Source organism: Delphinus delphis, chromosome 10, assembly GCF_949987515.2.
Source record: "Delphinus delphis chromosome 10, mDelDel1.2, whole genome shotgun sequence".
Taxonomy (NCBI): domain Eukaryota; kingdom Metazoa; phylum Chordata; class Mammalia; order Artiodactyla; family Delphinidae; genus Delphinus; species Delphinus delphis.
In genome coordinates, this window is record NC_082692.2 from 67,292,471 (window position 1) to 67,319,448 (window position 26,978).

Below are 26,978 nucleotides of genomic sequence, written 5' to 3' on the forward strand. Positions count from 1 at the left end.
TTTAACCTCGTCTCTCCTTTGGTTCTGGGTGGGTGAGCTTGTTGGAAAGCAGTATTTCACGGGCCAGATGTGCTTAGCAGAGGAGAGCTTCCTACAAGAGTCCCTTCCTGTGGCACATTTTTCCCCCTGACGTTTTGTTCCTTATGGTTTCCCTGTTTTTAAATACGTGTTTGGGCCTGTGCTTGCCTGTCCTCCCTCTGGCAGTGGCCCATGAGGCTTGGGGAGTCTGGGCAGGCAGTGTGGCTCAGTTGTGGTAAGAAATAAGGAAGAGGCAATGTGGGGAAAAGGCAGGCTGGCTGACGTCTGGCCCAGCAGGGGTGGCTGGTCAGGGCCAGGAGTATGTCCCTGGCTGACTCACTCCTGTGCCCCTCTATGACTCAGCTACCCCAGGTGTGACCAAGGCTGCCAACTGACAGAGCTGCTCTGAGAGCCTCAACAGTTGTGATTAAGAAATAAAGAGGCTTGTAGCTTCAGTCATCCTTTGTAACTCCCTTCTAGGTCACTCTGTGTGTAAACACCTCTGGCTCCTGCCTCTCCCACATCAGAGTACCCAAGGCAGGGCTGAGGTTGGGCCAGAACTGGCTGGCGGGAAGGTGGGCACATTGGTCAGACAGGCTACCAGCCACCTCTTCCTTCTGTCTCCTTTGCAGCTGCCTTGGGGTGCGGCGTGGGGGGCACAGAGCCATGTCGGACCTGCTACTCCTGGGCCTGATTGGGGGCCTCACTCTGCTGCTGCTGCTGACGCTGCTGGCCTTTGCTGGGTACTCAGGGCTGCTGGCCAGGGTGGCAGTGAGTGCTGGCTCACCCCCCGTCCGCAACGTCACCATGGCCTACAAGTTCCACGTGGGGCCCTATGGTGAGACTGGGCGGCTTTTCACAGAGAGCTGCAGTGTCTCCCCCAAGCTCCGCTCCGTTGCCGTCTACTATGACAACCCCCGCATGGTAAGGAGCCTCCTGGGCCCTGGCTGGGGTTCTACCCCATGGACAGACATGGGGCAGGGCTACTTGGGCAAGGGGTGTTCTGGTTTCTGGGGAGGGGTGGGAAAATCGTTGAGCTGGCTATGCACACCACCTCCTCTCTGAGCTTGAAGCTCCTTCCAGATTTAATCTGGACTTCTGCTCCAGATTTCTATATATGCTGGCTTTCTACTTGTCACGATCTAATTTTCCTGGCTTGTCTCTGCCCATGGACTTCTGAGTGCAGGGGGCCACACCACTGTGAGTCCCTAGCCTCTGAGGGGGCGTTGGACTGTTGCCTCCTCTTCTCTCCCTCCCTCAGCCCCATTTGAAGCCAGCACTCTAAGACCAGACCATTTCAGATGCTACCCTCTCTTTGAGGTCATATCATGTTTCTTTGACTTCCCTCTTTCAGCTCTTGTGCTGAAAGAAGGTGGAATCTTCCAGCCATTATGGTGGCCCCTGGCCCAGGGATAAGGCATTTCTTTGGACATCAAGCTGCCTGGTTGGGAGAGTGCTTTGGGGGCAGGTGGAGCCAGGTGAGCTGTCCAGAATGTCCAAGATGCTGGGGTCAGAGACTAACCTGACATCAGTGACACCCTGTAGGCATACGGCTGTATTTACAGCCTGTGGTGAATCGGGACTCACCAATATGGCCTCCTGCCATGCCATGAGGTGGTGCTGCCCACAGCTGCATTGGGCTGGCAGCTCTGCCAAGGGTTCTTCAGCCTCCAGCTCTGAGCCTTGGCACACCAGGCATTGAGAATCCCCAGCTCTGGTGTTCTTGCCTGGAGAGCTCAAGTGGGCAAGGCCTGTAGCCTCCATACCATGTGCTGAACAGGCCTCAATGGGGTACTCAGTCGAAACAAGGGTGTGCTGACTCCCTCTCTGTGCCAGGTTCTGCTTGACACCTGCACTCTGGAGATGAACAGACGTGGCCCTGCCCTCAGGAAGCTTTGTGTGGTTGGCAAGTCAGCCCTGTACAGATGCATCTCCAGCAAGACACTGTGTTCGGTGCTCACAGAACTTTGAGCGAGCTGTGGGTTTGCCTCAAGTCTGCCAGGGAGGCTCAGAGAGGAGGTCTTCTGTCATGAGTAGAATTTTGCTCTACTGGAAAGGGCCTCCTGGCTAAGGGAACTGCAAAGTGCAGGCCTGCAGATGTCGGCTGACAGAGGAAGTGTGGCAAGTGAACACGTGGTGGGCGGAGAAAGATGTAGAAGGGTTTGCTGGGCCAGGTGGTGGGAGGTACAGTAGGTTGGGAGGAAAGGTACAGCACAATTTGCTACCTTTGATTTAGGAAACTAAGTGGATGGCAGGTGGAGGAGGGAAGGAGACGAGGCAGGGGGCCATCGAGGAGATTGGGCTGGGTCTGGGTGAGAGGTGATATGGCCTGGTTGAGGGATGAGTAGACATTGAGGTTTTGAGGTCACATGGCTCGGAGATGGCACTAACTGACAGTCAAGAACACTGGGGCCCAAGTGGGATGGGGCAGGCATTGGGCTATGGGAAGCTCCTAGACCAGATGCCGGGCCCCCACCCTTGCAGAGGTCTCTTGTGTAAGTCCCTTTCCCTCCTCTACCCTCCCCTGGACCCTGCCCCTCCTTCCACATCTGACCCAGTTGGAACCCTCTGCAAGACCTCAGTGGGAGGGATGAGGGTCCTTGCAGCTGCCTCTTTCCTCACCGGCATGTCCTGTTCCAGAAGCAGTACATCGCCTCTTGAGTTGGAGGTGCTAATTCCAGAATGGGAAAGGGCCAAGGCAGCACGGTACCTTTGGATCGTTGCTGGAGGCTGGTTCAGGGAAAAGTGAGATAGAAGAATCCTGGCATGGGACACTCTCCCTATGGCCTCCTGACCCAGCCACCTCCAAGCAGCCCACTGTACAGCTCTCCTGGAGGTGTGGTGGACTGTCTGAGGTGGTGGGACTTGGGTTTCCAGGGTTGGCTGGGCACAGCCCAACTTTGATACCAGTCTGGGGGCCCATGGCCTGAGAGGACAGACTCAAGGTTAGCAGTTCTGGGTTTTGATTCTGTCTCACCACTGTCCTGCTGTGTGGTATTGGGCATACCACATACCCTCTCTGAGCCTCCATTTCCTCATCTGCAGAGTAATGTTAAAAATACTGCTTATAGGTAGGCTGGCAAGGGTTAAATTAAGTGACATAGGTGAGCCATTCACCCCAGTACCTTGCCCTCAAGAAGTTGTTGTAACAACAACAAAAAATGGGTGGAAAAAACACTCATGCTACTTAGGTGTGATGAGGGGTTGTTAGGCTGGGCACTCATAACCCAGGCTTAGACCCTAGGCCTGGCTGTGACCATCTGGTTGGCACAGAGAATGAATATATATGTCTAAAAGTGGCCCCTCTGATCCTGTCCATCCCAGTCCTTGGTCACTCTGGAAGAAACTTGTGTCCCTATTCAGAGCTGGGTCACACCCTGGCACCTGCGATGGCTCACCTGCCTGGCAGAGATCCTAAAAGGTTCAGGGAACCCTGGACCCCCAGGCTTCAGGTGCTCATGGCTATCACAGACTATCTGGTCCATAAGGAACTGAAGCCTCTGGGTCCACACTGCTGATATTATAGAGGAGGAGACTAAGGAGCAGTTAGCAGGAGTTGTGGTACTATCTGAGTTTACTCATGCTTTTTTATTTTCATTTAGCAAATATTTGAGCACCCTGTCTGTGCCACTCTGTCCTGGGCACTGCTGCACAGTGGGGACCAAGGGGCCCAGCCCTCAGGCCATCTCAGTGGGGGTGGGGGGTGTCAGGGAAGCCTGAAGGACAGGCCTCATCCAGTCCTGGAGAAGGCCAAGAAGCCAAGCTTTCTGCTCCCCAGCTGCCTCCTACAGCAGTGTCCAGCATGGGGCCCTGCATAATATGGTTCACAGAAAGAAGGGACAGGATGTAGGCTGAGCTGTGGAGTGTCCCATCCCCATTCCACCCTCCCCAGCACAGCACAACACAACAGGAGCCAGAACCTGCTTCTCTGAGTGTGGGAGGAAGTGAGGCTATTTCAGGTTCTGTGAGTGGGGCAGTGAGTGACCAGGTGAGAGGTGGCCATGTGCTCTGGGTGCCGCCCACCCCCGTGAGATATAGACTGACAGCTCCCCAGCCACACCCCTTCCAGGCCTTAGCTGGACAGAAGGAGGCTGGTTCCTGAGAAAGGCCTGGTGAGGCTCCCCTGGTCTGTCTCTGGGCTCAGGAAGTGACACAGAGAAGGGTACCAACAAGGCAAGATTGTGGCGATTGCAGTGGACCATTTCATATGAGATGCTGCTTGAGCATATATCCTGGAGATACATATGTATGTCTGTATGTCAGTTAGCCACCCAGCCCTATATTTTGGAGTTCTCATGGGATAAGCCTGTAAGATCTGGGCGAGTGGTTCTTGTGGTGCAGGAAGAGGGATTCCGTTCTTCATCCCTGAGGGCCTTGGTGGAGGTGGGGGGAAGGAAGGAAGGAGCATGTGGCAAGAAGTTGACAGACTCTGGCAGTGGCTCATAGGTGTCCCTCTCCTCTCCAGGATGCCACATTCATGGAGTGTGGCCATTTCCTCTTTTTTTTTTTTAAGTCAATGATTTTTTTTTTTTTTATATTTGTTTGTTTGTTTGGCTACACCGGGTCTTAGTTGTGGCACACAGGCTCCCAGTCTCAGCATTCGGGATCTAGTTCCCTGACCAGGGATTGAACCCTGGCCCCCTGCATTGGGAGTGCTGGGTCTTAACCACTGGACCACCAGGGAAGTCTTGTCATTTCCTCTTCTAAGTGCCAAGGGAAGGGGGTGATTCCAGAGTCAATCAAGGATCTGTCCCCACCTCTCCACCCGCCCCCTCAGCACACGCACAGACACACACACACAGATCCAGTTCTGTCCTGCCTTTGTATAGTTCTGCCCTCTCTCTCCTGCTTGGACAGTGACTTTTGCCTCCCCTCCTGGGCCTAGTTCCTCTGGGAGCCTTGGGTGTTGGGAAGGAGGTGGAGAGGACCCTGAGCATCTTATTTGATCCTAACCAGTTCTGGCCTGTTAACAGGCCCTAATGGCTGGGCTGCTGTTCCTGTGCCCATGGGCCTGTCCTGTCTGCCAGCCTGGCCCTCCTCCTCCTGCCCCACCCTCTGCTGCCACCGCCTCCGCTGCTGTGTTTGGGGCTTAAGTAACCTGCCTGCTTGCCTGCCCTTGTGGGGAGCTTGGCTGAGGCCGGTGGGGCATGGCAGCCTGTTCAGCTCACCTGGGGAAGGCCTAGGAGGGAGTGCTGCCTCCAGGCATGGAGGAGTTTGGGGAGGGGACTGGTGACGGTTGGGTACTGCCTTTAGTGAACTAGACCACACTGAAGTTTCTTTTTCCCCCTAGTCCACTGAGAATCGGTTTACGGTCACCACGTCTGCAGGGGCTGAGGCCAGTAAGAGTTTTCTGACGTAGGCCTGTGCCGTACTTCCCCTTCAGTATATGTGCGGATGGTGCCCCCTGCTCTCCCTGGAGGCACTGAGGTCACATGGAGCCTGGGAAGGGGTGGGGTGAGGGAGTAAGATTTCCCAGGATTGAGCCCTCAACAAGGGCAATGGGAATGTGAGCTGAGCTGATGCTTCCTGCAGGCCCAGGCCATCGCCTACCCCAGGTACCCTGTGATGATTTTCTGCTAGATGGAATCTAGGTTTCTGCTCACAGCAGGTTAACTGTGGGCCCCTGTGGAAAGGTGGGCTGGGTAGTCTGGCCAGGGAGGAGTCAAGGTATCCCTCTGGGTCTGGGATTGGCAGACAGTGCAGCTGTCCCAGTCAGATTATGCAGGTTATGGACCTGGGGTGGCCCATTTCTAGTGAACCCAAAGGCTGGATTTGGTCTGGGCTAGCTGACACCATTTTTTTCTTCCTGGATCCTGGAATTTATTGATCTTGTCCAGTTTCCAGATTCAGTGAGGTCTTGGCCAGGCAGAGACCCTCTCTTCGCTATGGCCTCACACAGCAGGGTCAGCAAGGTACTGCAAGGCCTCTCCAGAAGGGGCAGTAGGGCCAGCCTGTACCCGGAAGCTGTAGGTTCCAAGCAGACTGTGCTCTTCTTAGAATGCTAGGACTCAAGAGGCCTCACAGCCTGAAGGAGATAACTCTGGTATCTCTTTCCTAGCACTTTTGCTCTGAGGGCAGATTCTGGATGGGCCTGCCTTACTGAAATTGGCGGTGGGTCTGGCCACTGCCCTGTCTCCCTGGTATGGTTCCTTGCTGGTGCTAGTTCTGGTCCAGCTCTTGTTCTAGTCATAGGTACCCAGAGAAATGACTGATACAGGGAAGAAAGGGAGAAGACAGAACTGGAAGGCCCAGCCTGCCCTTCGAAGATCAGGCCCAAATAAAGACATTGTATTGAACCAAGGTGGGTGGGGTTTCTAGCCATCAAGACACTCCTGCTTTCTGGGCCCTTGACCATCTCAGTGGGCCATTCCCCTGGAGGTAGGCCTGGGCTCTCCTGGGAGCCCAGGAAAGCCTTCCCCTGCTCTGAGACCAGCCTTGCCACTCCCCAGCCTGTCTTAGGCCCTGCCCCATCTCCTCCTTGCTGGTGCCTGGTTCAGATGTCTCCCAGCTCCCGCTTGGTATGGGGCTGCTTAGCAGGTCGTGGGCTTGCTGGGTAACCTCCGAGTCTGCCCCTTAGCCACTTGGACAGGGGAAGGGGCAGGAAGTGTTCTCACTTCTGGAATTGAAAAGTTGCTCAGGCAGGAAGGGAGTCCCTGTGCCCAAGATCTCAGGAGCCCTGTCTCCTTATTAGCTGCTTCCCTCCCCCATGACAAGAGTTCCTCCTTTTTCAAGGGAGAGGGAGAGGAGGTTTGCTCATGATGCAGAGCCTGTGCGAGCAGGTTTATGCATGCATGCCTGTACTATCGCTGAAGAACTTCTGTGCACAGGATCCTGGACCTTTCTGCCTAGAGCCCCGGAGTGGTGGGGAGGAGAGGCCACCAGTTACAGTGCAGCAGAAGACCTGCTCCCTCTGGTGGGCATTTTGGGATCAGAGAGGAGGAGCTGCTTAGTGAGGAGCAACAGAGGCTTTCAGGAGGAAGGGTGAGCTGAGTCTTGAAGGATGGTTGAGTTTCCCAGGCAGAAAGAACTCTGCAGTAGGGTTACGAGGACATTTCAGGCAGAGGAAGTAGCCTACGCAAAGGGAGGAAGCATGGGAGGATGTGGCATGTTTGGGGAGCTGCAAATAGTTCTGTGTGGGGGTGTGGTGGGAGAGGAGGCTGGTAAGGCTGGCTGGCCAGAGCCGGATTTGTCTCTCCCTCTGCCACTCACATGATTAGTGGGCACCTGCCCACCTGGGTCTTGGCCCCTACTCAGGCCTAGGGATGCAGAAAAGGAGTGCTAGGTCAGTGTGTGGACAAATCCAGGCAGTGTGTTGTGTGGGCCACCCTGAGACAGCCTTGCATGCTGGCCTCGGAAGTTTCATCATAGAGGTGAATTGGGATCCATTGAGATGTTCTAAGCAGGATGATCACAGGTGTTCTGGTGCCTTTGGGGGACTGAGAAGGATGTGGAGCTGGAAGGTCCGTGAGGGCTGCTGAGGTGATCAAGACCCTGGGACCCAAACCCAGGCAGGCCAGGTGTTGGAGAGGAGATTACCAATTGACCTTCCATCCATTTCTCTGTTTAACCTGTATTGGATGTTTCTTTTGTATAGCATAGGTCGCTAGGGTTAGTTAGGAACATGAAGATGGGCTTTGCCACAGACACTGTCCTTTGGTCTGTCAGCAGGCGGCCTGCCAGAGCCACCTGCCTTTCTGGCCATCCTCAAGTCTTGGGTGTGAATGGGGCAGTGGCACCATCTAGAGACAAGAGGTGGTACTGCAGTGCTCTCCAGCGCCTCTGGGTGGGGTGGGAGGAGCGTGAGGTTGAGAGAACTGACTGAGCTGCAAGGTTGACTTGATCTGGGTAAGAGTTTACAGCACAGTATTGGAGTCTGTGGGGGTTGCCATTGAGCCACCCTGAGAGGCTCTCCAAGAGGGTGTTTGGACCTGAAGGATGGGCAGGGAGGAGCTACATGTTCAGAGTTTTGGGTAGATGGGCATCCTGGGCCAATGGTTACGTGTTTGGCCAGTGTCATAGCTACTAATAACTGACAACAAGTATGGAGCACTTGCTGAACCATGCTCAGTCCTCCTGTGAAGTATCTCACAATTCTGTAAGTTGGTATCGAGGAACTGGGGCTTCAGGAAACCAAGGGACTCATCCAGAGCACAGGACTCAAGATTCACACCCAGGCCTGCCTCTCTTCAGAGTTGTGGTCCTGACCACTGCACCGTATTGCCTGCCACGAGAGCCCTGAGTTATGCTTAATGACATAGGATTCAAGGGGACCAGGGCTGCAGAGAGTGGGAGGTGACCCCCAGGGACTACGCAGAGGTGGGAGTCAGTGCCCAAGTTTCAGGCAAAGTGAGACTCTGCATTGGCCAGGGTAGGAAGGCAGAGCAGGCCTGAGACACCCCTGGGGGATTGTTGACAGGACTTGGAAGGGGCCAATGGGAGGGCAGAGACAGGTAAGAATGACTTCACGGTACTGGGAAAGGAGGCTGAGGAGAAGAGCAAGAGGAGGTAGAAGGAGTTTAAATTTAGGGGTCAGTGGCCCCTGAGTAGGGCCTTCAGATTGAGGAAAACCTGGGATAGAGAGCAAAAGGTCTGTGGTAAGTCTTTTGGATTTAGGAAGAGATACCCCTGGGGGCTGGTACAGATTCAGGTGTCAGGAGGTGAGACAAACTGGGACCCCTGATACCAGAAGGAAAAGCAAGTGCTGGCCCTTTCAGGCCTGGAGTTAGGCCTAGGAAGTGTTGGAGACTCACGTAGGAGCCCTTACCTGGGTGGGGTTTGTGGGAGCCAGGGGAGGGAGGGGAGCAGAGTGAAGTGAAGTGTAGGTACTAGGGGTCCAGGGAGACTTAGGGGGAACCAGCAGTCTCAGCTAAGAAGGGGCTTGGGAAGTGGGGCAGGGTTTAGGATAGGGTGTGGGTTGGAGAGGAGATATTGAGGCCCTGGTGATGATGGCTGGCCCTGCCTAAGAGCCTGGGGAAGAGGATCTCACACAGTTTGATCAGCAACCCAGAGTTCAGTTCTGCTTCCTGACCAGCCCTTCTGTGGCCCCTCCACAGCTGGCAGGAGCCTGCCCTGTGCAATGGAGGGATGGAGAGTCCTGCAGCGGGATGCCACAGGCCGGGTTTCAGCAGGAAATTGTCATCTCCATTATGGTGTCTGGGGCTGCGTGGCTTGTTGGAGCTAGTGGTTCTGCCAGGCCCAAGCTGGCACAGAAGCCAGGAAGCAGGAGGTCTGTGGGCCTCCTTCCTTTGCCCAGCCCTGACACCCTGCTCTGCTTCCCCAGGTGCCCTCTGAGAAGTGCCGCTGTGCGGTGGGCAGCATTCTGAGTGAAGGTGAGGAGTCACCCTCCCGTGAGCTCATCCGACTCTATCAGAAATTTGGCTTCAAGGTGTTCTCTTTCCCAGCACCTAGCCATGTGGTGATGGCCACCTTCCCCTACACCACACCCCTGTCCATCTGGCTGGCTACCCGCCGTGTCCATCCTGCCCTGGACGCCTACATCAAGGTGAGACACAAGTCTGGTGTGTGTGTCAGGGGGCAGCCAGTCCTTTGAGTGGGTGCTGGGGAGGCCTGCCTAGCCTGGGAGGAAGAGGCTGTTTGGGGAGGGCAGCACCTCGTGGAGCAGGTGCCTGTGGAGCTAGGAAGATGGGCAGAGGCTGCTGGCATTTCTTCCATACACCCGAGACCTCTTGGGCCCCAAGCATCTCCCAGGAGTACGGGTAGTTTGTTCAGAAACCCAGTCTTGTCATTTAAGCTCTGACTTGGAACAAAGACATCCTTAGTGCTCAGCCCCCACTCCAGACCCACCCTGTCCCTATCCTGCTGGGCCCTGCAGAGCAAGGGCCCTGAGACAAACTTTCCCTGTTGTAAATTACTCCTCCTCTAAAACATTTTGTAAACTTGGGTGCTAGGGAAATGATCCCAATTTGGGCTTGGAAGTGATCGTTTATTCATCTGTTCAACTTGTATTTATTGAGTGTCTGTGCTAGGTGCTATGCTGGATGTGGTGTGACATACTGGTGCATGAAATAGGCATTTACAGTGAGGTGTGGAGGTAGGTAATAACGTCAAACAAAAACGGGATACATGCTAGGAAAGTACAGGGTGAGAAAAGGCGGGGAACCAAGTGCACAGAGTGGTCAGGGACAGCCTCTCGGAGGAGGTAACTTCTCAGGCAAAATCCTAGAAGAGCCCTTGGAGGGGCGGTAAGAATGTTCTAGGCAGAGCTAGGGTGAGGAGCGTGGGTTTGATCTAAAGGCAGTGGGAAGTCACTGCAGAGTTCCAGCCAGGATCCGAGCTGCGTCTTTGCAAGATGGGCTCTGCTGTCGTTGGGAAGGGTAGGGCTGGACCATGGCTCATGGGGGCCGGGTGGAGGTGCTTTGAAGCTGTTATGAATCCTGCCGTGCATGGCGGCATCTTGGGCTGGGGCAGTAGCTGTAGAGATGCAGACAAGGGTGGAGACTGACAATTTGTTTTGGAGGTAGAACTGATGGATTTGTGGATGTGTTGGATGATGGGCAGGGGAAGGAGTGGGAGGAGTCACAAGTCGCAGTCCCCTCTGGGCAGGGCAGGTGGGTGAGCGTGTAGTGGTGCTTTCTACTGTGGTATGCAGGGCGGAGGGAGGAACTGGTTTGGGGGGCCAGCTCTGTGGGCTGTGTCAGGGAATCTGCCTGAGGGACCTCTTAGATGGGGTGTGGAGTCCACAGTGATGTGTGTAGTCTGGAGTTCAGAGAGGATTGGGCTGGTGAATATGTTTGGTGACGTGAGCCTGTTGACAGTATTTGCCCTGGAGGGTGGCTGAGGCAGCAAAGTGTACAGAGGGCATGGCCAGTGTGGCTGGGATCAGGGAACAGGAGAAAAAAGTTAGCAAGAATGTGAACTTGACGGTTTTGGAAGAACCTGGTGGCTTGTTCTCCAGAGCAGCTTGGGAAAAGGGACAGGGCCTTGGTGATGGAAATGGGAGTTCAGACACAACCTGGTTAAGTGTCTGGTATCAGGGCTTGGGAATGAATAAATGGGGCCCTGGGTCACCAGCTGTGGCCTTCGTGGGCAGAGACAGGAAGAAGAAACAGGAGGGCTGCTGTGGTAGGGAAGGGGCATGGGGAGGATGGAGGAGGATTTCCTTTGTGAGCTGGAGGTTGGCAGCCAGAAGGGTGCTGGGCGTGGGGTCGGGCCGGAGGCTGAGGGGCAGGGTGAGGCAGGAGGTGGGGGAGCTGACTGGTGTTGAGGGCAGGAAGAGAGACATCAGTGCCTAAGGCCTGCTCAGCATTTCACCCAAGGAAGGGCTGGTGTGTGGTGTCTCTGGTCTTGTCTGTGTCATCCTCAGCTTCAAGGGCCAGTCTGGAGGAGCACCCCTGGGAAGAGACTTTCTGGGTTCCAGACCTCAGAACAGGACATGTGGTGTGGTGGCGAGCAACTCAGCCACCACAGCCTTTTCTTGGCTTCAGGGGTTTATTTTTAGACACCTTTGTCCAAATTTCCTGGCCCCTGACAGCTTCACAAGTTGCCTGGTTTTGACGTCACCTCTTTGATGAAAGCCCTTCCTCCTACCTCCTCCTCCCGTGGGAGCCTGTCAGCTGTGCTCTGGGCTTGATTTTCTTGGGGTTGGGGCTGCAGCAGGGGGCGTACCATCCTCTCTCCTGCCTGTGATGAGGAAGCCTGACAGGTGCGGGGCAATGCAAGGGGCTTCTCAGGGATGTCTGCGAGGCGTGCTGTGTGGGCCTGACCACCAGCTGGGAGAGTGAGACAGATGCCGGGCTGCCCTCAGTGGAGGCACGGCCCAGGTGCTCTGCTGGTTTTGGGGGTGAGGAACAAACCCAGGTGAAAGACGAGGAAGGGGCCGGTTCTCTTTGTTGGTCTCAGCCTGCAGTGGACAGGGGGTGGCCCTGTGCCTCTCTTGGCCTAGGTGACAGAGAGAAGAGAATGTAAGGCTCGCTCTTACACCTGCCCTCTTCCCCACTGCCCTGAGACCAGAGAAAAGAGGCTGCTAATGAGACTCTGAGCGCTTCTGACTGTCCCAACCCTGACAGCTGGCTGCCTTTAACCATGTGTGCGTGCGTGTATGTACATGTTACGTACATGTGCGCGTGTCTTTTTTCTCCACCCCACTGGCTTCTCTCTGGATCTGAGGCTGGGTCTGCTGTGGAGTTGCTTCAGATGCAGTGACAGCAGCCCGTCGGCTTTCTATTTCAGGAGTGGTGAGGGCGGCAGTAGCCAAGAGGAGGGGAGGGAGGGCTTGGCAGGCTCACATGCTTCCCCAGAGGCTGGGGCGAAGGGTGGAGGTGAATGATCTCAGAGCTTTGGATGAGGGAGGTGGAGAGCAGCTGCTGTTCCGGCAGTGGCAGATGTCTGAGCCTGGGACAGGATTGGTCTCATGGGACAGCAAGGTCCTGGGGGTTCTCTGTGAGGAACCCAAAGACAAGCATTTGTCAGGGCTCTTGTGGGGATTCTGGAAGGATGGCTGGATCCCAGCTTTGTGGTCTGTGTGGCAGCCCCTGGCTCTCTGGCCGGGCTTCCCCAGCTTGGCAGCCTGGCAAGCTCTAGGGGCTGGAAGTCTGCCTTTCTCCACGTAAACCACTGGGGGCCCCAGGCCAGGCACTCTGGGACAGCATGTGTGTGAGGGGTCCCTGGGTTCTGTGTGACTATTTGTCTATGTGGAAGATGCCCCAGCTTTGTCAGGCCGCTCCACCAGGGTCCAAGGAGTTAGCCTCCAGGGCAAGAGGAGACCACTCCCTGATCCCCAGGAAGGGGGTTCTTCTGGCAGCTGAAGGAGGGAACTGAGCTTCCTTGAAATTGCAATGCCACAGAGGAGGTGGGGACCAGATATCAACCCAGAACAATAGGCAAAGGCCTCAAAATTCACCACAAGGTGAGACCAATCTTAATGAGCGTCCAGGGAAGGCTTGGGGCACATGGAGCAGACCAGAGATGAGTGCGAGGCCTGGGGTCCCACGTATGGGATTGTGTGTGAGTTCCCTGAGCTCGGTACTTGGCTCATATCTGCAGTTGGTGAGGAGATCACTAAGAGTGTTAGACTGGCCAGCCAAGACCCCCGTGCCTGACTTCCTTTCAACAGGATCTATGATCTTTTCCATAAACCCCCTTCCCCAGGGTCTCTGCTTTCCCCAGGTTTTCAAGGGAGGTCTCCTTGTGATGTTTGGGCATCTCCTGAGTTTAGGGAGGGCATTGTCTGTGTGGAGGCTGGTTGGCTGGGTAAATGCAGGCAGGCCCTGGAGGTCAGATAGTGGCTCTTTCTCCATAGAATTGGAGATGTGTGGTAGGCAGAGCAGGTATAGGGAGCCAGTGGGGGAACCTTGGTGGTAGAGTTCTGGGATAGCTGGGTTGATGGGGCTGTTCTACCAGGGACAGCTGTGAGCAGGGACCCCAGACCTTAGTTCTTAGACTGCTCTGGGGGCCAGAGCCTAGGGGCTGTGCTAAGGTACCCCTGTGGCTGGCAGCCAGTGATAGGGGGCTGCACTCAGACCTTTACTTGCCTCAGCTGGAGTAGCTCTGCCTCTGGGTTTTACACATCAGATGACCTCCTGAGCTTTTGTTTGGAGGAGGATGTTTGAGACTTAACTGGTTTGAAAACCTCTGTCCTAAGAGGGGGACACCATTGGGCAGATGCCTCTTCCACCCCTGGCCAACTGCATGTCTGTTCTAGATCCTGAGGACGCCGTGGCAGTTGCAGTGTGAGTGGAGCTGGGAGGTGCCAGGGCTCATCCCTTGTGCAGGCAGGGGCAGGAGGGGTTCCCAGAAGAGGCACTTTCTGGGGGAGCTGGAAGCTGGACCTGGAGGAAGCCCTGGGGAGTGTCACGGTGGAGATTTCCCTGGAGTGGATGTGACTGAATTCCTGAGTGGTGGGTGATAGGCTGGCAGTGTCAAGGGACAGCCAGCTGGAAACTAAGGAGCGGGGGACTCAGCTGCCTCAGCAGGGTGGCTACAGAAGTGGGTCATCCTGTTGAGCGTGAGCAGGGAGGAAGCTCCCAGCAGCATGGTCAGAGTCTGGGTCCTGCCCAGTGGCTCACAATCTCCTGTGTTTGTTTTCCCTCAGACTGTCTGGGTGACTTTGAGGGAGTCAGTGATGGGGGTGGTTTGAGTCCACACTGAGGCCAAAACACCAGTAGGGAGCAGGATGGTCCTGGCAGTGGGAATCCAGGTAAGGAAGCCCCCATAGAATATGAAATTTGGGGTCGTCTCTTTCCCTGCCCATCACCTTTGCTGAGCTAATTTGAGAGAGTTCCCGAGCTTTATTTTTAATAAGGAAGGCCTTCCTGGTATCTCAGCTCAGTCACTTACTCTGCACTTATTTACTGGGTCCTCTTTTGTGTGGCATTGTTTGGGGCATGGAGGAATGAGCTAGGAGGCAGGCATAGGGTCCTAATCAAAGCCAGCATCCCCATTGTTTTACCAGTAACGACAGTGAGACCTAGGGAGGGGAGGTTACCCAAGGTCAGGAGTTGAAGCAGTGGCCAAATCCAGACTGGATCCCCTGGGCAGAGAATCACTGATGGCTACATGCCTTTTGCCACTCTGCTCTGTCCATGATTGGGGCTGGGGCCAAGAGGCTGAGGACTGTCATGAGCTTGGGATGCACTGGGAGTGGTACCCAGAGTGGGCCTGGGATAATAGCAGCACTGTGGCCTAACACCCACTTGACCCTCTGTCTCCAGCCCTGGTGGGCAGAGTCATAGGCTGAGGCTGTCGATTTGGGAGCCTGCTGGGGGAGCCAGAAGCAAAAGGCAGGAAGAGCCTGGCTGCCCATTTGCCCAGCAGGGACTCATTAAGGGTTACCTTGGCAGCTGTTCTGGGCACAGGAAGCAGCTGCTGCAGGTGCCTTATTGGTCCTCATGTCCTTACCCTCAGTGAGGTGGAGATGGCTCCAGGGCTAGCTTACCTGCCAGGGCTGCGACCTGCTAATTGGCCTGCCCCAGTTCAGGGAGGAGGGTGTGCTCAGTAGCACCAGGACCTGGGGCTGAATGATAAGCCCCCAGAACTCTTTCCTCCCACCATCTCTCCCAGCCACAGGGCTTAGCCTAGGGGGAGTGGGGTGGGGAGGGGAGAGATGGATTCACTGGGAAAGGCAAAGCAACCTTTGGGGGTGGGGAAATTTGGGCTGAGCCTTGAAGGATGGGTAGTGTTCTCCAGGTAGGAAGGCAGGTCAGGCAGAGGCATTGACGTGGACATGGCCTGTGTATCCATTGTGGATGGAGTACAGGGGAGGAGCAAGAATTTGGGCCCAAGAGATGAGGCTGGGTCCTGCAGGTTTTAGAGAGCCACTAATGGTATGTGATCAGATGAGTGACAGCATCCAGGCTGGCTTTGGAACAGGACTTGAGCACTGGGGGATGGAGAGGAAGAGCCAGAGGCCACAGTCCAACTCTGAAAGAGAGTAACAGAAGTTAGCAGAGAGTAGCAGTGACTCTCCATTCCCAGATTTCCCTGGGCCAGGAGGAGACCCCCCCCATCCCAATTCCACAAACACACACCAAGGCTTGGCTTCCCTGACTCCCCTTAGGAAGTTGCCCCTGGATGTTGAGGTGTGGGGACCCACACAGGAGGCTAAGGCTCTCCCCTCTGCCGGCCTGGGGCCCTGAAACTTGTTCCTCAGCCTCTCAGGCTTCACCCCTCCCCACTCCCCTATCCCAGTAATGAAAGCACAAAGCCAGCCTTTGCTGGGGCGGGCGTGGGAGCCACCACTCTCGAAATACCAGCTCAGATATTGTAGCTTGGCAGCCCTGCAGGACCCTGGGGGCTGAGGCTTGTCTGGATGGTGCTGTGGGCTTGGGCCATCACCAATCCAGAGAGAGCCTTTTTCCCCAGGCAGATGGGCCTTACCAAGGAAGGATTCTTTTGCTCTTTTCCAGAGAGCTTGGGATTTCAGGAACAAGGAAGGAGGAGAGATTCCAAGGAGGGAGATCCCTCCAGAGCAGAAAAACTCTGCCTTTTAGTGGAGCCCTCAGATCGGGAGAGGCTGTCTGTCTGCTTATGCAGACAGGAAACCTAAGGCTCCAGAGGGAAGGTCTTTCCTGAGCAGCAAGTAGAGGTACCAGTCAGAGATGAGAAATTCAGGGCCTTCTCCTCCTCCCTTACCTTCTGTCTTTCTCCCCACCTCTCCGTCCCCACTTGCCCAGCTGTCCTTCCCTCTGGCACTTCCTGATTCCTCTGGCTCCCAGGTGCTTGACTTCATGGCTCCATCTGCACCAAGCAGCCTTCCTGCTGCTGGATAATCAATCAGCAACATTTTCGTTGGCTTATAAGCCGAACTGGGCTCAAGGTCCTTGACTGCACAGATGCTGCAGACTAAGCGGCAGGATCTCGGAGAGGGATGGGCTATGGAGCCTGCCATGGCAGCAGCGTCGTCTGGGAGGCTGTGGCTCCCCTTCATTTGGAAGGGAGAGTGTTAGGATCCCAGGTCTGAGCCCCTGAGCTCCCCGTGTAGGTACTCACCCCCACACTCCCCAGCCCTCTGCTCTTGCTCCACAAGGGCTCAGAAGGCCAGAGCAGGGCTGAGCTGGGATTGAGTATTGGCTATCTGGACCCTGGGGAAAGGCTGGGCATGGCTGCAGATCAGGACCTGCCTGGCCCACCCAGGTATTAGGATGCTTAAGGGCCTGTGCCCCCTGTGCCTGCTTAGAGGGAACTACTCTTGCCTGCTTCTGCCCCAGCCCACGCTGGTCTCCACTGCTGCTGAGGCCCCCCTCTTGGGCTGCCCAGGAAGCCATGGCCTGGGTGAGAAGGAATATGAGCAGAGGTGTAAATTGCATGGCAAGCTGCCGGCTCTGAGGTGAAAATGAAAAGTCTTCAGGCAGCAGTGGCAGCAGGCACAGCAGGCTGGGGTGCCAGGCACAGCGCCCTGCTCTCCCTCACACCTTCCCCCTTCTGCAGTCTTCCCCAGACTCCCACCCAAGCCTTGCTTCTCTGCCATCCCCCCTGCCATTTGGGGTGGGGGTGGGCTCCCAGTTCGGCCCTGGGCTAGACCTGACCCCAAGAGGGCCTTCATCTCTTTCTTCCATTATATCTTCTAACTGGCTGATTAGTGCACAGAAAAATGGGCTGTGCTTTTGTTAATTTTGTGAGCTTAATATTTTTGGTAGCTTCTCCATTGATTCTTTTTGGGTTTTTCAAGTGTACAATCGTCTTTAAGTAATGGGGGTTTTGTTCATATTTTCCAATTCCTCACTTATTTTAAGATCATCTATTCCAATCTCTTTATTTTACAGTTGGGGAGATTGAGACCCAGGGAGGGGTCAATAGCTAGGCCAAGGCTCTGGGCTCCTGCCCGGAGCTCTTTCTGCCACTTCCTTCCCCCTATGTCCCGTCCCTGGCAACCCCATCTCATTCCTTTTCTCCTTTGCCTCTCATTTGCAGAGCTTTGGGCTGTCCTGCTCCAAGGGAGAAGGGTACTCACCATCCCTTCTGCAGGCTCTCCCTTGCTAGCACTGCAGCATCCCCAGAGCTGTCTCCTGCTGTCACTTCCTGCCCCACAGACAGGCTTAGGTTTTGGTCCAGAGGCTGTTGAAAGGCCCATTGGGTATAAGAGGGAGCATGGGAGAGGGAAGTTGACGGAAGTTCCTGGGCAGAGTAATAACAATGTGCCACATTCCAGCAGCAGCCCCCGCTGCGCCTCCCCCATCACTTTGCACATTCGATGCAGACCAGCTGCCTAAGGGGCCTCCAGGGTCTGAGCCCCCACTTGGCAGGGACTGCTATGTGCAGGCGGGTGCACGTCAGTGTCTGTGAAATTAAAAATGAGCATGCCTCACTTCACCCAGTGAAGAGATGCCATCACCTTGGGTGGGATGCAACAGCTGTTTGCTGGCTGTGTGGCTGCCCAGCTCTCCAGCCTGGCGTGGAGGGACAGGTAGGACTGGTCCACTCAGAGTGAACAGGAAGACCCAGGGCCCCTCACTTCAGTGAGACAGGAAGTAGAGGGCTGTGATGGGGTGGAGATTGATAGAGCAGACCTCATCCCTTTCTGGGCCTAGAGCTCATCTAGGAGATGCATGACCCAGACCTTGGCCTGCACCCATTGCCTTGTCCTTTTGAGGATTTGAGACCGCATAGCTCTGAGCAAACCCAGGCTCTGGGCAGCCTGGGAATGGGATCCACCCTGTCTCCCCTGCTGGGCCTGACCTCTTCTGCACGCCACACTCTCCCCACCCCTAGCCCAGGCCAGGGCACAGGTTGATGGTTTGAGAGCAGAACACCAAATGAGAGTAGTTCAAGTCCTCTCTCTTTCTTCCCTCCTCCCCTCTCCTAATTCAGTAAGAACTACCAGGGGTGGCACTGTGGGTCCTGTGGGGAAACCTTGGCTCGGCATATGCCAATCTGGTGCCTTTGCAGGAGCCCTGAGCTGCACCCCACCCAGGACATGAGCTCAGCCTGAGGTGAGGAGGGAGCGTGTGGTGTGTTCCCAAGGTAGACAGGTCAGTGGCACCATGGCAGCCTTTTGTGTGCTGCTCCTTCCCTTGTCTGCCGGCACCCCTGTGGGCGGTGTGAGCACCTGGTGTTGGTGCAGGAGTGGTGGGGGGAGTGCTGGTGGCTGAGGTCTCCTGGAAATCCCTGCATTATGGGTGGTGTACCAAGTCCACCTATTGTTTCTGTTTGTGGAAGCCCCAGGGGGGAGGGAATCCTTGGAGGTGTATCTGAGGGACTGGAACTCTGGAATCCAGTTTCTAGCAGTTCCTAGTGGCACCTTGGCATGATTAGCTGACTTCTTCCTATTAGGCGGGGAGGATTATAGACATCTGCGTCTCTCCCACCTTGGAGCAGGGCTTTGTGATCCCCTTGAGTCTGCATGTGCGAATGAGTTGCCCTGGTTTGTGGCCTCATCAGGTAGCCCGTAGCTTCAGTGGCCAGAGCAGGTTCCCCTGTCCTGGTGATGCTTCCTCAAGCGTCTGGCTGTCTGGTCTGTGGGAGGGGTTGTGCCCAGGGCTGGGAAGACTCCAGGCCCATCCAGTCAGTCCCCTTTCCCCAGCAGTACCGGCCCAGTGTGGCATTGGCCTGGTGTCCTTGGCAGTCAGTTCTCCAAGGGCTCCCTGAGGCTAGCTGAGGGAGAGGCAGCTGGCCTTGCCTTACTTCGATGATTTTCCAATATTTACCAGGTCATCAACACGCTGCCCGGGCCACAGCTCCTGCTGTGCAGAGAGGACCTGAGAGCTGGCCCACGGCTATCCTCTCTTCCCTCAGAGACTGCACCTGGCTGGGAGGGAAAGGGCTTGTTCTCTCTGCCTGATCACTTAGGGACAGGGCATATGGCTAGTCCTGCCCCCACCCTCCATCCCCAGCCCCCCACTGAACTCATTCTTGGTCAGTGGGCAGAGCGTGGAGAGGGATCTCAAGGAGAGGCTACAGGGACACTTATAAGCCCCTCCCCCTATCTATGGACCTGGTTTGGAAGTTTCTGCCTTTGCCTTCTTCCTGCCCCTTCTCTGCCCCTGAGTCTGAATTTTGACAGGATCCAGCATGTGTTAAAATGATTTGGGCTGAGCCGTCAATGAGATTTTAATTAGCTCCATGCCTCTCTCCAGTAGGGAGGGCCAGGGTCCCCCAGGTGGCTTGGGTAGGACTGGGCTGGGCTCGGGTATTAGGCTGCCCCTCCAGGGGCCTGGGGACAGGCTTGGGCAGCTGGCATTCTCTGTGTGGGATGCTGTGAGGAGGGAGGGCTGGGCAGGGAAGGAAGGGCTGGGTAGCCCCAGGCCACAGTTTTCTCTCCCTCCTCTGTCTCCCCTGTTCCTCTGTTCTCCCGGATGGCTTTGAGATGAAGGCGACAGCAAGAATGGAGGATGCAGTTTCCATGGCAACGGGGCTGTCCACAGCCAGGCAACTTCAGAACCGGGCTCTCCGGAGGAGGCAGATGCACAGAGCGGCCACAGAGAGCTGCCTCCCGCCTGCCAATGAGGGGGCTGGCAGAGCAGTTGGCAAGGGTGGCTGCTTGGTGCTACCCACCCTGATGCCTGGCCTCCAGGAGAGGGTGGAAAGGGCACTGCTCCCTCTTATCATCCCTGTTACTTCCAAAAGGAAAGCTAGGCAGGTGGCTTGAGTGTTGGCGAGGGTTGTCCCTGGAATTTCTGGGTGCACACAGGCTCTGATTCCTAGAAGCATCCCCAAAAGCCGACTGTCTTCAGCCCTTGAGAGATGGGCCTCCGGGTAGCTGATCACCTCTCAGCAGCTTCCTTTTGGACCCTTTGAATGCCCAGAGTATGGAATGCTGGTGAAGGCCATGCCCTGATTGGGTTCGGGAGCCCTTTCCCTCTAGCTATCAGGGAATGACCTGGACCTTCTTCAGGGAGCCTCCCTGACCCTGGCCTCGTGACCAGTTCACTGAGTGGGGTTCAGGTTTGGCAGATGCTCGCCCCCAGGTGCTGGCAGTAGCGGAGCCCCAGAGCCTGGTAGCTACTCATTCCTGATGTTGTCTTCTTGTTCACCCTCCTCCTGAAGACCAGGGCTGGGGTGGGTGTGTGGGCAGGTGGAAAAGCAGAGGCAGCCATTGATGTGTTTGGAGATGGGAAGAGCTGGGGGCATGGCCTCATTAGATGGCCAAAAGAGCCACCCATGTTAGCAAAGAAGGTCAGACTCAAACTATTAAAAATAATGACTTTCCTTCACTGCCCCTGGAGGTGTCAGGGCTAGGGTGTCCCACTCTGTTCAAGCTCACAGAGTCTTAGGACGAAAGGCCTTGCCTGGGTCACCCATGGAGTCAGAGGCTGAGCTGCAGCTAGACCTTGGGCCAGGACATCCACCCCCATGTGGCCTCCAGCCGGCTGCTGAGGGCCCTGGCTGGATAAAATAAACCTTCCTTCCCTCTCTCTCCCGGGGGCTCATTTTTCTCTCTCTTCACTTGCTTCAACTGGAGGGGGGTTCCTCAACCCTAAGCGTGGCCAGGCAGGCAGACAAGTGGAGTCCTGGAGTGGCTTCTCCCCACCAGGCAGTAAGTCTCTCATTACCGCTAAGTGGAAGGCTCATTTCAGAGCTCATGGTGAGAGCCGGACGGGTGCTATAAATAGCCGTGTTGTGAAGGTTGGCGGGTGAGCAGTGACAGGGCAGGGTCCTTGCAATCATCTTAGTGGATAATTGTGCTCCATTGCGGGAAGAGGGCAGGCTCAGGAGCAAGATGCACTTGACCCCTGTTCTGGTTTGTCTGCCTGTCTCAGGGCAGCTCTGGCATGTGTCTGTGCCCCTTTCACATACACTGGGGGCTACGGAGCACTGGGCTCTGTGTTCACGCAGAAGGGAGTGGAGTGCCTGTCTACACGTGGGGCCCTATAAGCTGGCACTTCAGCCCACTGGGGAGTTGGGCAGTGTCCAGTATTAGACCTACTTGTCTTGTCTGTTCCTCTAGCCTAGAGTCTGCCACCTCCCCCTTGGCTGAAACTCAGGACCCAGGTCTGAGAAGGGGTGGGAACCAACCACATCTGACAGTCTCGGAGGTTGGAATAGACCTGAACCAGCAGGGGAGTGGGAGTAAGAGAGAGGTTTAGCTGGCCTGGAGCTCCTATTCAGGGTTAGTCAGTAACATGTCTGCAAGGGCAGGGGCAAGAGACCTGAGAGTCAGGGGCACTGCCTCTCCTGATATTGGTGGGTCAGTCAGCATTGTCCATGGCAGAGAGCAGGTCAGGGCCATGGGATCCTGAGACAGCAAGTCTGGCAGGTCAGACCTTGGCTTGGCTTGGGTGCCTGGGGTCAAAGACTGTGGGGTCCCTGTCCTAGGGTATTCTGGGGTGCTAAGCTTCATGGCTCTGTGAGACCAGTGCTTTCTGGAACAGCGTTTTGGTCCCAGGATTAGCAGTGCCAGGCTCCTGGGTTCTTTTAGCACCTGTCCTAGGACTCCCAGGTCCTCAGACCACTGCCCCCTGGAGTATGAGGTCCTGCCCTTAGGATGCTGTGTGGGTGCCTTCGGGAGATTGGGGCAGGAAGCGGAGCCAGCCCCCTGGGAGGGAATAAATAATGGACAGTTCCTGGGGCCACTCAGGGACATGTGGGCCAGAGGCCCTGTAGGGCTCATTCCGCCTTTCGCGCTCTCCCACAAGGAGCGGAAGTTGTGTGCCCACCCACGGCTGGAGATCTACCAGCAAGACCAGATCTATTTCATGTGCCCACTGGCACGGCAGGGAGACTTCTATGTGCCTGAGGTGAAGGAGACAGAGCGGAAATTCCGGGGCCCTGCAGAGGCCATTGATGCCCACGTGGATGGCACAGGTACGGGGCAGGGGTGTTGCGGGGGGAAGAGAGTGGGGCCTCCTCCTTGGCTGGGTCGCACTGTGGGTGTCCAGGCGAAGCTTCACAGAGGTGGAAGAAGGGGCCCGTCTACCCACGTGCAGAGTTACTTGTTCTTAGACACGCAGATCCGTGTAGGTGTGGCTTCACACGTTACCCTTGGCAATGCAGATACAAAGACCCTGCCTGGATTCCCTTCAGATGCAGCAGGAGTACCCTTGGAAACACAGATCACAGACAGCTGGATGCTCATGGGAGGGGGCTGAGGCTGCTCAGGAAAGGCATCACTTGGGTGGGCTCGTCAGGAAGTGAGATTGGCTCTGGATATGGAAGGTAAGGAGAGGAACAAGGTGTTCCCCAATATGGGGCCCCACCCAGAGCCAGCTGCTTTCTTCCTTCCGAAGAGGAACAGGGGGACTTCCCTGGTGGCCCAGTGGTTAAGAATCCACCTGCCAATACAGGGGACACGGGTTCAAGCCCTGGTCCGGGAAGATCCTACATGCCGCGGAACAACTAAGCCCGTGCGCCACAACTACTGAGCCTGCGCTCTAGAGCCCACGAGCCACAACTACTGAAGGCCATGTGCCTAGAGCCCATGCTCCACAACAAGAGAAGCCACTGCAATGAGAAACCTGTGCACCACAACGAAGAGCAGCCCCTGCTCTCCACAACTAGAGAAAGCCCACGTGCAGCAGCTAAGACCCGATGCAGCCAAGAATAAATAAATCAATGAAACAGTCAAAGAGGAACCAGAGAGCATGCAGAGGGGAGCCAGGAGATCAGCACCCTGCCCCTTCCATCAGAGCCAGCCTTCCTACCCCAGGTCCAGGCCAGTAGGTTGCTTGCCTGCTCTCAGCCCACCCCCTTTCGTGACCTCTTGTAACCCTGAGCTGTCCCCAGGTGCGAGGGGACCTGCTGGTAACATCCCAAGTGGTCTTAGAGGGTCTAAGGCTTGGCCATGCTGGTGGAGCCTCATGTGACTCTGGAGGTCCATGACCTGTGGCAGTGGTACAGGGCTGGGAGGAGAGTGACTGTCCCTCTTCACCTCCTGCTTTAGGAGACTCTCTCTGTCCATCCAATCTTCAACAGCCAAGGTCACCCTGAGAGACATGTGTTGGCGGGGGCAGGGGGTGGGTACTGGGAGGCAGCCTTCACTCCCTAGGGGCCATGTCCAACACAGTTAACTTCATCTGCCACTTAATTACTTCCATGGGGCACTGCTTCCACTGGCCTGGTAGTGCCTGGCAGACACTCTTCAGTGCCCCTACTGTGGGCACAGGACATACTACAAGGTCAGCAGGCCAAGGCAGTCCCCAGGGCAGGAGGGGAGCACCTTGACCTTCTTTCAACCTCCCTCAGCTACCTGCACCCCTTTTCTTTTCCCCCCCACCCAGCTTCTCTTTCAAACACCGCCTGCCAGGGTGTTGAAGGACTGCTTGGCACCCACTACAGCTGGCTGCAACCTAGCTCCCACGCCCCCGGCTCCTTGGCCTGTCCTACCCACCAGCCTGCCCACCCATTCCCTGGAGTGGGGACAAGGGGTCTGCTCTCCTCTGATAGGGTCTGCCCTGGCACCTGGGGCGGACTCTGGGTGTCTGCTTGCCAGGTACATGCCACTTGCGCAGCAGTGTGTGGTGGATGCCTGTCTGCCCAAGGCTTGGCCTGTCCCTGTCTGCCTCCCTGCTGTGGCCCCCGCTTGAGCTGGGAGGTGAAAGGGGGGTGATTAGCTGCCTTGCACCTGTTATTACATTGATGTATTATTTAGCTCCAGAGAGGCAATGAATATTTGATCTTCTTGCACTGGCTGTGGGCAGTGGAGGAGAGAGGGACTGGGGTGAGGTGGCAGCTTCATTCTCTGCTTCAGCAGCCTTTGGGATTTAGGTGCTACCCTGCCTTGCCTGGCCTCTTCTGCCCTGGGACACAGACCCAGGACTCTGGACTTCCTCCTGTGCAGACCTTGATGGAGCTGGAGGGTTGCCACTTCCCTGCCTTGGACTCCTTTGCCAGAAGTGTCCACATGTGCCCAGAGGCTGTCCTCATCCCAGCATGCTGGTCCCTGGCCTGAAGGGGCACCCCTGGGCTCCTTCCTCTGATCATTCCTAGCCTAGGAACTGGGAGAGGGAGGAGGCAGCTAGCTGGCAAGCAGGCAGGTTCCCATACCTGGGTCCCGAGAGAGCCATTGGGTGGGTGGGTGGATTGAACTTAATGGGGCCAGGGAGAAATTATCCCCCTCCTCTGCTCCTTTCAGGCCTGCAGCCTCTAGGGCACCAGTTATTATTTAAGGCAAGAAAGAGGGGCTGGAGTCCTGCCCCAGGGTCAGAGGGAACCACCTATAATTCAGGGAGTAGTCCTGGCTCACTCTTGAATACCTCCACTCTGGGAGCCATGACTGAGGCCCCAGCAAGAAGAGGGCCCTGGGCCAGCAACCTGGCACTTATAGGGCTCATCTCACCTCTGTCAGTAGGTCCCAGAGGTCATCTTGGGGCCGAGGAGGCTGAGGGAGCAGATCCCACCCCACCCCACCCCTCACCCTGGGCTCCAGCTGAGGTTCAGTGAAAGTTCCAGGCCAAGTCCCAAACGCCAAGCAGTCCCCAGCTGTGCCGGGCTCGGGGCTCAATCACCATGGAGACAGGATCTGAGGAAGCTGGCCCACCCGTCACTTTCTGTGATGTTTGATAGCTGCCCCCTTCCCTCTCACACAGGAAGGGAAGCATATCCGCCTTTTCTCAATCTGGATTCCTACGCACAGTAGGCCTGAGCTCTTTGCTCCTCCTTGCCACCCCCAACTGCTGTCAGTGCCTCTGACCTGAGGAGGTGAATTGAGGGGCTGCTCCTGAGCAGGGCAGATGAACCTGCCCTGGAGGACGTGTTGGGGGTGGGAGGAGCAGGCTGGGAGACATCTCAGGGCACTCCAGCCACTTGCAGAGTTCTCCCATGGTCCCTTCTGCTGCTTTGTGGCTCAGGAGCCACTAGTGGTTGGGGATGAGTAAGGACTTCTCTGGGGTGACCCAGGCATAGAAGAAGAAAGTCCTTAAAATGCTTCGTCCCAACACCCTCCTCCCGTGTAATTGGTCGAGGATTTCTCAGGACTTCTCCATCCCACTCCTGCCCCAGCCTCCTCCTCAAACTGAGGCTCAGTGTGGGCCAGAGGCAGGGATATGGCTGCCCCTTGGGGAGCCCTGCATGGGGGAGGGACACAGGAGAGCAGGCCTCCTGGTCCATTCTCCTGTCCTCAGGCCTTATGGGCAGTGTTCTGGCCTTGGAGAAACCTCTCTCCAAGCCTGAAATAGGGGGTGGAGGAGGGGACACTACTTAAATCTCTGTCCTACCCTCAGCTTCTCAGGTTGGGGCTGAATGGTCCTTAATGGACTGTTGGGGGCTGGGGGGCAGCAGGCTTTGTGGGAGTGCAGGGAGCTGAGGCTAATTCAGGGTAGGGAGAGGAGTATACAGCAGGCTGTCCTCCCTCACTCCCTCCCTGTTCTGTCCCTCTGCCCTGCCAATGCAGCTCAAGACAGGGCAGAGGGCAGCTGGAATGAGCCTCTTGAGCCGGGGCAGCTTTATTATTCATGAGCACACTGTGTATGCTGAGTTGCTGGGCTGGTGGGAGAGCCTCAGTCCTCTCCCTGGAGGAGGGGGTGGGGGCCCTAGCTAACCTGTGCTCCCTCTTCCTTCAGGAACTGACACGATGAGTGACACAAGTTCTGTAAGCCTGGAGGTGGGTCCTGGCAGCCGGGAGACTTCAGCTGCCACACTGTCCCCAGGGGTGAGCAGCCGTGGCTGGGATGATGGTGACACCCGCAGTGAGCACAGCTACAGCGAGTCGGGTGCCAGCGGCTCCTCCTTTGAGGAGCTGGACCTGGAGGGCGAGGGACCCCTTGGGGAGGCAAGGGTCGGCCCTGAGGCTGAACCCCTTGGGGTTGCCAAGTGGCCCCGGGAGCCCAGTACCCCTGAGAAGGGCGAGGAGTAACCCACAGCCTGCACCTTCCTGTGGTGCAGTTGCTAAGGAACTGAGCAGCCTCTTCAGTCCTCTTCTTCCTCCATCTCCCAGGCTCAGGCTGGGGCCAGGGGTCTCAAGCAGACCTGACTTCTACTGCCCTGGGCCTCTGGCTAAGCCTTCTCCTCACTGCCCTCTCAGCTCCCAGAGCCAAAGGAGCCGGGACTGTTGGCACCGAGCCCCTGCGGCTGCCACCCCTGTTACATCTTTTTTTCAGATTCACATTGGAGCTTCCAGGACCCAGAATAAAGCAAATGCTTTTCTTTGTTTTACCTGGATTTGTACTGTGCATTTGTTTGTTCCACAATGGTTCTGGTTCTTGGGGACCGCAGAGTGGGCAGGAGCACCCCCAACCTGAGGAGAGGAAAGAACTTGGCCAGGTACCCTGGGGGGGCGGGTAGAGGGAATTGGAGGCCTTTCACTCCCTGTTCTTTGGCCCCACTTGACAGCTGCCCCTCCATTGCAGCAGCCCCAGAGGCTCCCCCAGGCTGCTGGAGAGCAGGCAGATCAGGACAAGGGGTGTGAAAGCTGAGCATGGGGTGCCCTCTGGGGCTCAGGAGTGGGGAGCTCACAGCCTGCCTCAGTCTGCTTCCAAGGGATGCCTTTGTGTCTGTGGCTAGAGTGTGCCTGTGCTGACACTGTTATCTGTCCAGCCGGTGAGGACATCCCTGCTGTGCCTGCCAGTGGCTGTGTATCTGCGTGTGTGCATGCGAACACACGCATGCCTTTGGTCTTTTATGTGGTGGCTGTA

At 56.3% G+C, this 26,978-nt stretch overlaps 1 protein-coding gene across 6 annotated transcripts in view; it reads left to right on the plus strand.

The window, feature by feature from the left end:
* Positions 1-26,978, plus strand: part of TEX264 (testis expressed 264, ER-phagy receptor) — a 31,102-nt gene that overhangs the window by 2,378 nt on the left and 1,746 nt on the right. For 4 of the 6 annotated variants that reach the window (XM_060022599.1, XM_060022601.1, XM_069541160.1 and 1 more), the window contains exons 3-6: positions 651-942; positions 9,299-9,520; positions 22,047-22,215; positions 25,908-26,607. In XM_060022599.1, the coding sequence (XP_059878582.1) occupies positions 685-942; positions 9,299-9,520; positions 22,047-22,215; positions 25,908-26,200 (942 nt within the window). In that variant the 5' untranslated portion in view covers positions 651-684 and the 3' untranslated portion in view covers positions 26,201-26,607. The remainder of the gene's footprint in view (positions 1-650; positions 943-9,298; positions 9,521-22,046; positions 22,216-25,907; positions 26,608-26,978) is intronic. The other 2 variants (XM_060022602.1, XM_060022603.1) reach the window with 2 other exon arrangements.